General features: G+C 42.2%; 1 protein-coding gene across 1 annotated transcript in view; it reads right to left on the bottom strand.

Annotated features, from left to right (window-relative positions):
* Positions 1–7,576: 7,576 nt before the first annotated feature.
* ADGRD1 (adhesion G protein-coupled receptor D1) overlaps positions 7,577–12,038 on the bottom strand; it is a 252,024-nt gene continuing 247,562 nt past the window's right edge. Inside the window, exons 25-26 of the mRNA XM_065417894.1 lie at positions 10,035–10,127; positions 7,577–7,672 (exon numbers count right to left, since the gene is read on the bottom strand). Of these exons, the coding sequence (XP_065273966.1) occupies positions 7,577–7,672; positions 10,035–10,127 (189 nt within the window). The remainder of the gene's footprint in view (positions 7,673–10,034; positions 10,128–12,038) is intronic.

The following is a 12,038-nucleotide window of genomic DNA, read 5'->3' on the forward strand; positions in this document are numbered from 1 at the left end:
TACGGTTGTTGCAGATTCAAATTTCTCCTCATCCCCACTGGAAGGTATGATCAGAAATTTAGTTGTATTTCTGCAGAATCTCTACAGGGTGTCAATCTGGCATATGTATTCCATACTACACAGTCTATACCAAAAGTTGTATTTAGTGTAGTTGTAGCCGTGTCAGTCCCAGGATATTAGCAAGACAAGGTGGGTGAGGTAATATCTTTTATTGAGCCAACTTCTGTTGGTGAGAGAGACAAGCTTTTGAACCACGCAGAGCTCTTCTCCAGGTCTGGGAAAGGTACTTCCAGCATCACAGCTAAATGTAAGGTGGAAAAGATTGTTTAGCATAAGTAGTTAGTATATATACTAAGGGACCATTCAAGGTCTGTAACCCACTACCCCCGTTTTTATGTCCTATGACTGCAGAGCACAGCTACCAACTTTCACGCGGTAAATAAGCACCCTGACTTTCACAATAAATCAGAAATCAAGCTAATCCCATTTCAAAACCAGGCCCAAACAAGTCAATCCCTAAGAACCCAGCACTCTATGTGCAGTCTGGGAGTGTGATGGGCCTGCTGTGCACCCCTGACTCTCTCCCCTGCTTGCCCCCCCTTTCCCCTGCTTGCCAGGAGCCGATCAAAAAAAAGAAGCAACAAGCTACAAGCCAAACAAGCAGAAAGCTACAAGCCAAAAACTAGTCAACAAGCAATTCCCAAGCCAATTAAGCCAAAAACAAGCCCAATTTCTGCATTTTTTCCCGCAGGTTTGGCATGTCTGCTGCAGAGATGTTAAAGGTCCACTCTACCTTGAATGGTCCCTTAGAATATGCTAAATAATCTCTTCCACCTTGCATTTAACCTTGAGGATTTAAGTGGTGTATAGGCGAATTTCACCCACTGGTGAAATTCCATAGGCTAGGTTCCAAATGAAAGTAGTAATGGTTGCTACATTTTGTGGCCTGTAGCATACAAGTCAGTTAAATGAAAGGTATTAAAAAGGCAGAAAGTCTTATGCGTGTTTTTTTTTTTTTTGAATAAATAAATGAATATTTTAAATTTGTATTAATAACTTGTTTTGATTAGATTGCATTTCATCACTGAAGCATAATCTCCCTCTGAGAACTGTCAGGGATGGAAAAGTACATATCAACGAACACAGGACATTAATTCATGCATGGACCTAATGATCCCTAAGAAAGACAAATCTCCAGGGTGTCCCTAAATGCTGGGTTTTATATTTATCTCAGAGATGTATAAAATCACATGTAGGCAGAGTGCTCTCTGTTGACTACTCATCTGCAAGTCTTAATGCACAATGTTTAGTTTACTGTGCGCAAAATATAGCGTAAGCACAAAGCTTTTTTTATAATCTCTCGTTCCTCTAAGCGTCCCCGAAACCTTGACAAATACTACTTAAGCCTCCTGTGAGGAATGTACCGTAACCGCCATCACCTCAGCTGTCTCTAGAGATTGAAACTTGGAGCTCTGAGTCAGTGACAGCAGGGCCTTGGAGTCTTTTTCCCAATAATCTATTGTCCACTATTCCCCCAATAACCTATTTTTTAGAGGATAGAGCATGAAGGGTTGGGGATTAGTGATGAGACTTCCCTACATTTGGTCAAGCTGGGGGGAGGGGGGGGCAGGTCTTCAAACAAAATTGCAGAAAGCAGCAATGCCATTGTTGTCATAATCCTTTTTCTAAAATGTCAAGGTCCTAATAAATTAGACCAACATGTTCAAAGGGGGCTACTGATTTGGGGTGCCTCTATTTCTGGTTGCCCAACTTGAGACACCTTGAAAGGGCATGATTTTGAAAAGGTGCTGACTATCCACTCTCTGAAAATCTGGCCCCTTTATATCATGTATCAAGCAGGGCCAGCTCTACTGTTTTTGCCGCCCCAAGCAGCGTGCCGAATTGCCGCCACGGACGGCGGGGGCCGTCCGTGTGCCGTTCAGGTGGCACGCGCGTTTCTGCGGCGGCAATTCGGCGGCAGCTTCTGTCTTCAGCTGGAAGACACAAGCCACCGAATTGCCGCCGCGGGCAGCTGAACATAGAAGCTGCCGCCGAATTGCCGCCGCCACGGAAACGTGCGTGCCGCCCTAACGGCACACAGACTGCCCCCGCCGTCCGCGGCGGCTTTTCAGTGCGCTGCTTGGGACGGCGAAAACACACGGACTGCCGCCCCTTGCAGATTGCCGCCCCAAGCACCTGCTTGGAATGCTGGTGCCTGGAGCCGGCCCTGGTATCAAGTTGAGCGCTCAGAATCACTAGTGAAATCTTGGCTTTGGATTTTAGTGCCTAGCCTGCTATATGCATCATTCTGCTTCCTTGATGTTAGGCATATACTCATCTAGGGGAATGCTCAAATGGGAAACTCCCAGTCAATCCAATTTTCACACAACAAGCACCGGAGAATAGTGGGGGAAGGTAAATTACCTTTTTTTTTTAAATGTGGGCAAGTTAGATATTCTGCTCCTCTCTCTTCTGGTACTTATTGGCTAATTATCTGAGAATTGTCATCCAATCAAGGAAGCTGCTTGGTTATTTACATGCTGAACAGTAAGCAAGAGGCATCCTTTCAACTCAGAATTTATTTGAAGCATTCGAGCTCTGGGAAAATGCTGATGTCTGTAGCATATTTAGCATTGTAACCAACCCTGACAAGATGAAAGATAGTCTCCCAATTCAAAGAACATAAGGAATTATTGAGGAAGAAAATTGTCTGAACGAGGGCAATTACAGCAATAACTATCCATGACGTAAATGGTATCAGGTCATACAAGCATAACCTAAGATGTAATGAAAATACTTTAAAGGCAAACATGCTGTAAATCAGACACAATATAATATCATTTATTACTCTGTCGGGGATGATAAATGTAAAAGAAAATCTCTTTATTTCACAAGATAGAGGGAAAAGATACTTACAGTATATTCCATGCTGCTTTGCTCTAGGCAAAAGAAGTAAGGTTTCGTAGCATATAAAGAGAGTATTTCAGTCCCTACGGTAGAATCCTTGTCATCTAAAGCCCAAACTTCCATTTTAACTTCCTGGAATATAATCACTCTGGTTATGCTTCTCCACACACACACTGCAGTGGGAATTGACTTAGTGGTGTATTAATTATGCTAGATCTCTCTCTAACCTTGAAACCATTTGACATCTGTACTTTTGCACTTGTGTGATGATTACGCTGCTTGGCGCTGTATGAGTTTCATCATGGAGATGTTGTATTTCTGGCCTATGTTTATATTACCTGTTGTTTAAAATAAGGAGGAGGGAAAAGAAACTGGATCCAAAATGTGAAAGTAGTAAGGGATGGCAAAAGCTTGTAGCTTTTGTGATATACTTTGTTATGGCCCGAATCCTCAGTCCAGAATGATATTCTGTCCTGTATAGAGGGTCAGCAAGAGGGCTATGTGCCACTGAAGTCCTACTTCTGAGGGCTCAAGTGAGACCTAAACCTTGTGCTACACTTCTGCACAGGTGAATTTCACCTAGAGTGACCAGATAGCAAGTGTAAAAAATCAGGACAGGAGGTGAGGGACAATAAGCGCCTATATAAGACAAAGCCCCGAGTATCAGGACTGTCCCTATAAAATCAGGACATCTGGTCACCTTAATTTCACCGCATAGCACATAGCCTGAGCACAGGGGTTGTGTGTTGAGAGTTCTGCAGCAACTACATCAGTGATTCTTAAACTTTTGTACTGGTGACCTCTTTCACATAGCAAGCCTCTGAGTGCAACCCCCCCCCCCCCCTTATAAATTAAAAACACTTTTTTATATATTTAACACCATTATAAATGCTGGAGGCAAAGCAGGGTTTGGGGTGGAGGCTGACAGCTTGTGACCCCCCCCATGTAATAACCTCACGACCCCCTGAGGGGTCCTGACCCCCAGTCTGAGAACCCCTGAACTACGTGAATCCTTGATTACAGTCTGTAAGTATCTACATGGGGAACAAATAGTTACTGATGAGCTCTTCAATCTGGCAGAGAAAGGTCTAACAATCCACTGTCTAAACAAATTCAGACTGGAAATATGGTGTACATTTTTAATGGTGAGGGTAATTAACCACTGGAACAATTTACCCGGGGTCTTGGTGGATTCTCCATCACTGGTCATTTTAAAATCAATTTTGGATGTTTTTTTTTTTTTTTCTAAAAATATGCTTAAGAATGTTTAAAGTTTAAAACAAAAACATTGCCTACATAGTATCTTGGTGATACTAGGCCACACGTTATGAGTATTTCAGGGGGACTTCTCACATAAGTAAGGATTGATATGCTTAGGCACAGTGTTGGTACTTCACTAAGAAACTATATATTCCCAATGTTCTTTAACCCATGTGAATAAATGGAACAAACACAAAATCTTGTTAGAAAATTAAGATGTTTTGTTTTATTTTGGAAAAAAAACATTTTATTATTACTTACTTGCAAAATCATTCTTGCTACATAATCTAATTTAAAACTCACATCTCATTCAATTAAGATTTCATACCATTGAGAAAATGATGCTGTCCCGAAGAAATACTGCAAAAGCTGCCATATACAAGCCCATAAATAAACTGCATGATTTTCATACTTTAAGACTGAGGATAAGAACAGGGTTTTTTGAAGATTCATTTCAAGCATTTCTATTTCAGTATATTTTCTGCATTCAGTAAAACTGTGAAAAATACATAGAATCAAACAAGATGAACAGACTTGGGGGCGGTGGACATTTACAATATGCTTGTGGTTTTTTACTACTTTATCAGAAACTAAAGAAGCAAACAAAAGGAACTCCATTCCCATTACTAATAATACAGTGTTCTAACTCCTAAACTCACGTGACATAACCAAGATATACTACTTTATGTTCAAAATGCACAGATAAAGCATGGGACACAGGTTATGTACTGGAAAACATTGCAGTATCTTCAATAGGTCTCAATACATATGGGTTAATAAATGTTCACTCCTTATATAATACATCTATGTCATATTCCAAAGTGTTTAAAAATCATGTTCATGATTCATTGAGTCTATTGATGTATTTTGGGGACCACATTATATGTTATACCTGGATAAAAAAATAGACTTAACCCTTTATAGTAGATGCTGTTGTACTGTATGTCAAATGTTATTTTCAAATGGATCTATGATAATCATTGCTACTGACAGTAACTTAGGTGACTGCTATAAATTTAGCAAAGGAGTTGCATTCAAAGTGAGAAAATGGCACAGTGGGAATTATAAATATTTAAAAATCCAGGTTTTTTTAAAACCCCTGTATTTCCTATGACTCATTCACAACATCACTTTTACTATAACGTAATGATTAAAAGAGAAATCGCCTAATAGGGTTAAAATCTATATCCATGGTCACAGTTTTTTAAAAAATGTGCTTCAGTATCAAAAATATGTTTAAATATTTTATCAGCACACAACACAGACACTTTGAACTCTATTATCACAGTACAGTTCTGTTACAACAACCTGCTTCCATATATTCCAATCACTCTTCCTATTGTATCTCTTGGAACAGACATTCTCTTTCCACAAGGGTCTGCTGTATTTACACCGTTGTAATAATTATTCCAATGCTCAAAGGGCTAAGAGCAAGCTTATGCACAAAAGCCGATAGAGAGAGAGAGAGCCACTTCAGTATTTAGCTTTCTTCTTTCCCTGCTTTTACATTTAGCTGTCAACAAAATAGAATTATTCTGCTCACAGGATTAGAATTAATAAATGTCTGTATTTACAAGTATTTATGATAGACACAGTGGGCCAAATTCTGCTCTGTTTTGCCTGTGTACATCTGGAGTAAATTTGTTTAAGTTAATGCAATAACTGCAGAATGTGGTTCCCTTTTTAGTTAGTTAGGGAACAAATCCCGGTCCCCTTAAATCAATGATAAAACTCCCACTAACATCAATGGGAGATTGTCATTGACTTCAGTGGATCAGCCTTGGCCTTAACTGTGGAAAGTATAAACATTAAATTAAATGGGGAAAGATACTTTGAAAACGTTGGGTCAAATCATCGGCCCCCTTACAGCTGGTGGCACAAAGCATTGGGAAAGCAAGCACAAACTACTTGGGGGTTTGCCTACTGAAGGGGAATCCCTGGGTGAGATAGGGCAGCGTTGGGGGTGGGGTGTTAGAGATATGGCTAGGAGAAAGAAGACGTGGCAACAATGTCATTTTGGTCTGAGCAGACTGAGCTGGTGGAATGTTCCCTTTGGAACGATTGTTGCTGAGCAAATAAAGCAAGATGCATATTTTTGAGGCCAAATTAGCCCCTGGCCAGCCTCAAGATAATAGGGGCATATCAGTGGCAAAAGCCACCTTGTCCTCTCCCCACCAACCCCGCTGGGTGGGCACAACAAAGTGTGGCTGAGGGTCTGCCTCAGTGTGTCCAAACTATCTTCAGTGAATTACCGACTGACACAGTCTACAAGAACCAGGAAGACATTGCTCCAATGAAAAATGAGTCCCCCCCTGACCCCCCCAAAGATACTACATAATTGTATTGGAAGCAAAAGCTGCTGAATGCTGAGTAGAGCTTAAATCACAAAAGACTGTTTTGCTGTCTGTTTAAAAGATGTCTGTAGATACCAATACACAGACCCATCTGCAGTCTTGCTACCTTCACAGTATTTTGTTGGACTTCAGTGTCTCATTCTGACCACTAAAAGGAGAAAGATAAGTCACAGTGTGGGTTTTGATTTCCAGAAGCTACAGGTCAATTCCATTTGTGAAATGCGTGTGATGGACCGTTGTTGATCTATCTGAAAGACTGAGACAACTAGCTTCTATTATGGTTTGTCAGCAGACAGAAATCACCCTTTAACTGAAACTAACATTGCGGATTGGAGCAGGGCAGTCAGAGCCATTTATATATATTGCAGATCTGGAAAAAGGAATATCTAAAAAGTTAGCAGTCTGTGTGTGTGTGTGTGTGTGTGTGTGTGTAATATATATATGCACACGTTGTTTGTATATCTGCTTCATAGGTCCCAAGTCTATAGAGCAGGCCGAATGGCTGGAATTTTTTTCTTTTTTCCCTCTCAAGGTCTGGCTTCTTTACAGTGTTCCAATAAAATGCCTGTTGGCAGAATGTGGTGTTAATAAGCTTCACTGGGATAATTGGATTACTTATGATATTACATGTAAACAGAGAGTACACAGCTAAACAAGACTAGCCCTGTTACAACATCACAATAGGAAGCATTTCATTTGCAGAGCACAAAAATGCATCTTTCCTGAAATACTTGACCTTTAGATTTAGATAGCAATAACCTTCCCATCCCTAGTGTTGTCATTGTCACTGACAAAACCATCCAGTGTATAGTAGTGCTAGTTACTCTGCGGCTATTGCTAATGGCCAAGTGGTAGATTGCATTACACACTGGAAGGGAGGCAGATGAGGACAGACTTGTACATACTCAGCAAAGCAATATGGCAATTTCCAATTTATTAGGCAGTGATTAGAAGAGCAGTTCCTACTGGCATTAATGGTGAGAAAATAATGGTGGACACTGTATTGGAGGTCCTGAAGGTATGGCTTGATTTTCAGAGAGAATCTGGGTCTAATATCAGACTGCTGATAAATCAATCCGATTGGCTGAATTAGTACTCTTGTCCCAGGTGTTCATCTTTGTAGGAGTTGTACCCGGCCTATTCCCAGTCATCTGGAAGACAAAATAGTATTGAAACTAGATTTACTTCTTTTGGTAAATCGCTATTGACTGGAGGACATGAAAGCCTGAAAACATCAATCTAGACTCCCCATTACCTTAAACTCTTGAGAGCACAAGCCATAAAGGAGCCATTTAACATGTATTGTCGGGTATTATTCAGTGATCACTGCCAATCATTTCAGAGGCTATCATTTCTAATAGCCAGTTTTCTCATAAAATAAATTTCTTTTGTCTCAAGACAACTTAAGCCCTCCTTGAGTGGGGGGGAGAGAGAGGAATGCATATATACAGACTGATTTGTTTATACAAATGTTCATTCGTGGGACTCAAATGTAAAGGTATTCTGCCTGGAGCTGGTTGGAAATTGTCTGCTGGAACAAATTTGCATCAGAAAATGCCAATTTGTCAAAAGCAAAAGGTTTCACGCCAATCTGTCACTTTTGACAAGTCTCATGAAGGAACACAGGCAGAACCCGGCCTGTCAGGCAGGTTTCACATCTCTCCCTGCCACCTTGCCCAGCTCCTTGGCAGCACACCTGAAGGACTGCCTTGGAGTCGGGACTCCTAGACTTCCAGGATTTGCAGCTCCAGGACAGCCTTGCTATGTGGACCGTCCCCAGGGTTGGGGACACCAAGGCTTCCAGACTCTCAGGCCTACTGGCTCCCTGGACTGACTGATCCCTGCAGCCCAGGGAGCCCGCTGCCACAGAAGCCCGACAGCCAGGCTCTAGCTGGAGCACACAGGGCTTCCAGGTTCCCTGCCACAAAGCTGGAAGTCTGGAAGTCCTGGGACAGGCTTCAGGGTCTGTGGTTCCAGGGCATACCCGCCAGGCAGACTGGCCCCCTAGCTTCCATAATCTTGGCCTGCCCAAATCTTGGGGCAGCTGGCTTCCAAGGTTGTGAGAATTGGGCAGTCGGGGAGCCAACTACTGTGGGCATTGGAGAGCCAGGTGGCCCAGGAGCCTGGAAGCCATGGAGTCCCTGGCCCTGCGGGAGTCTGCATGGCAGGGCTGCCCTGGAATCACGGATCCTGAATGCCTTGCCAGCTGATGGCTGAAACCAACATGACTGCAACATTTCCATTTGGTTGAAAATTTCAAAAACTTTGAAATAGCGAAATTTCCCATGAAACAAAAATTCTGACTTTTGACCCAGCTCTAACCCTAACCAAAAACTATGGTCATCAGCTGAAGTTAATAGCAAGAAAACTCTTCAAGGGCCTGGTTCAAAGCTCATGGAAGACAATGGAAAGACTCTCATTGACTTCAGTAGGCTTTGAATCAGGCCCCAAGTCTGACGTTTTAGAAATTTTACTCACTGGCTTATCAGAGAACAGAATTTAGTCCTCTGCTTTCAGAGTATCTCCTATAGTCACAACACAACACTGGCGATAGAACACACTGTAGACACAAGTGCTAATTAACTTCTGTGCCCCCTGTCATCTCATCTTTCTTTCCACAATATTACTCTAGAGCTGGGCAACATTTTTCAGCTGAAACTTTTTTTTTTCCAACAAAAAAAAAAATGCAAATCCGGATCCAATGAAATATTTTGCCAAAATTTGTGTCCATTTGGGCAAAATGTTTCAGTCAAAACAAAAGAAAAGTTTTGGAAATGTCTAAACAAATCGTTTTAACATTTTGAAAATGAAACGTTTCAATTTTTTGGGCTACACAAAGCTCTGAAGGAGGAGGACGGACACACTCTCACTCTCACCCTCACCCTTTAGTGTCATGCTCAGGGCACTCACTGGGGATGTGGGAGACTCGGGTTTGAATCCCAGCTCGGGAGCAGGGACTGCAACCCCCATCACTCCCCTCCCAGGTGTGTATCCTAACCATCAGGCTACTGGCTATTCTATTCTGGGTTGGGCCTAGGGTGACCAGATGTCCCGATTTTATAGGGACAGTCCTGATTTGGGGGGCTTTTTCTTATATAGGCACCTATAACCCCCCCACCCCCGTCCTGATTTTTTGCTATCTGGTCACCCTAGTTGGGCCTCTCTCCATCTCTTTTGTTGAATCCTACATCTGCTCCCTGACTTTGTGACTGCAGCCCTTCAATTCCTTTGCTTATGTTAAAAAAGTTCAAAATGAAACATAGTTTCAGGCTGAACAAAAATGTTTCCTTGGCTTAGACACAAAATGAAGTTTTTCCAACTTTTTCACTTTGCTGAACCCCCCACCCCCCCAAATATTTTTTTTTAACTTCAGCTTGACCAAATCAAACAATTCTTTTGATTTTTTTTTTCAGAACTGCCAGTGAACCAAAAAATCAGTTAGTCTCACAGCTTTGCTCTACAACCTTCCAGCCAGTACAATAGGATAAAAATGGCATTGATGGGAGTACTTACGATATCAGAGTTGAAGGGTTTCACATTGATGTTGCGAATGGAACTGCTGGTGAGGGACCACACCTTGGTTTTGTGCTTAAAGGCGGCTCTAACCTTTGGAAAGAGGCATTAGAAGGCAGTCAGGAAATGATGATCCTAATCTGGTTTTATTTATTTTCAGGTACAAAGTATTGTCTTTATCTTATAAATGGATGAGGGTTCATATGCATATATTACTATGGAATATTTGCCGTTCTACTGTGTAGTAATAATAATAATATCGTGGGGTTCCATTTTAGTGTTAATCAATAGGTCTGTGATCAGATTTGCACATTTTATAAGTAAAAATATAAGCTCCAATTGTATCAGCTAATCTGTGCACTCAGGGGGGCACTTCCCTAGACTCTGTGCAGTTCCAAAGTAACTGCTCGCTAGGAGCCACGAATGGTTGTGGCCTCCAGGTGCACCCCCAGAGACACAAGGGGCTTTGTGACAGGTTTCAGAGTAGCAGCCGTGTTAGTCTGTGACTTTGTCCTCACCCACAACTATTTCACATTTGGGGACAATATATACCTTCAAGTCAGCGGCACTGCTATGGGTACCCGCATGGCCCCACAGTATGCCAACATTTTTATGGCTGACTTAGAACAACGCTTCCTTAGCTCTCGTCCCCTAACGCCCCTGCTCTACTTGCGCTACATTGATGACATCTTCATCATCTGGACCCATGGAAAAGAAGCCCTTGAGGAATTCCACCATGATTTCAATAATTTCCATCCCACCATCAACCTCAGCCTAGATCAATCCACACAAGCGGTCCATTTCCTGGACACTACTGTGCTAATAAGCGATGGTCACATAAATACCACCCTATACCGGAAACCTACTGACCGCTACACTTACCTACATGCCTCCAGCTTCCATCCAGGACACACCACACGATCCATTGTCTACAGCCAAGCTCTAAGATATAACCGCATTTGCTCCAATCCCTCAGATAGAGACAAGCACCTACAAGATCTCTATCAAGCATTCTTAAAACTACAATACCCACCTGCTGAAGTGAAAAAACAGATTGACAGAGCCAGATGAGTACCCAGAAGTCACCTCCTACAAGACAGGGCCAACAAAGAAAATAACAGAACACCACTAGCTGTCACCTTCAGCCCCCAACTAAAACCTCTCCAGCGCATCATCAGAGATCTACAACCTATCCTGAAAGATGATCCTTTACTCTCACAGATCTTGGGAGACAGACCTGTCCTCGCTTACAGACAACCCCCCAACCTAAAGCAAATACTCACCAGCAACCACACATCACTGAACAAAAACACTGACCCAGGAACCTATCCTTGTAACAAAGCCCGATGCCAACTCTGTCCACATATCTATTCAAGTGACATCATCATAGGGCCTAATCACATCAGCCATACCATCAGGGGCTCGTTCACCTGCACATCTACCAATGTGATATATGCCATCATGTGCCAGCAATGCCCCTCTGCCATGTACATTGGCCAAACCAGACAGTCTCTACGCAAAAGAATTAATGGACACAAATCTGACATCAGGAATCATAATACTCAAAAACCAGTGGGAGAACACTTTAACCTGTCTGGCCATTCTATGACAGACCTGCGGGTGGCTATCTTAAAACAGAAAAACTTCAAAAACAGACTCCAACGAGAGACTGCTGAGCTGGAATTGATATGCAAACTAGACACAATCAGCTCAGGATTAAATAAGGACTGGGAATGGCTGAGCCATTACAAACATTGAATCTATCTCCCCTTGTAAGTATTTTCACACTTGCTTCTTATCAAACTGTCTGTACTGAGCTATCTTGATTATCACTTCAAAAGTTCCCCCCCCCCCTCTTACTTAATTGGCCTCTCAGAGTTGGTAAGACAACTCCCACCTGTTCATGCTCTCTGTATGTGTGTATATATATCTCCTCAATATATGTTTCACTCTATATGCATCCAAAGAAGTGGGTTGTAGCCCACAAAAGCTTATGCTCTAATA

This window comes from Emys orbicularis, chromosome 16 (assembly GCF_028017835.1).
Source record: "Emys orbicularis isolate rEmyOrb1 chromosome 16, rEmyOrb1.hap1, whole genome shotgun sequence".
In the NCBI taxonomy this organism is placed as follows: domain Eukaryota; kingdom Metazoa; phylum Chordata; order Testudines; family Emydidae; genus Emys; species Emys orbicularis.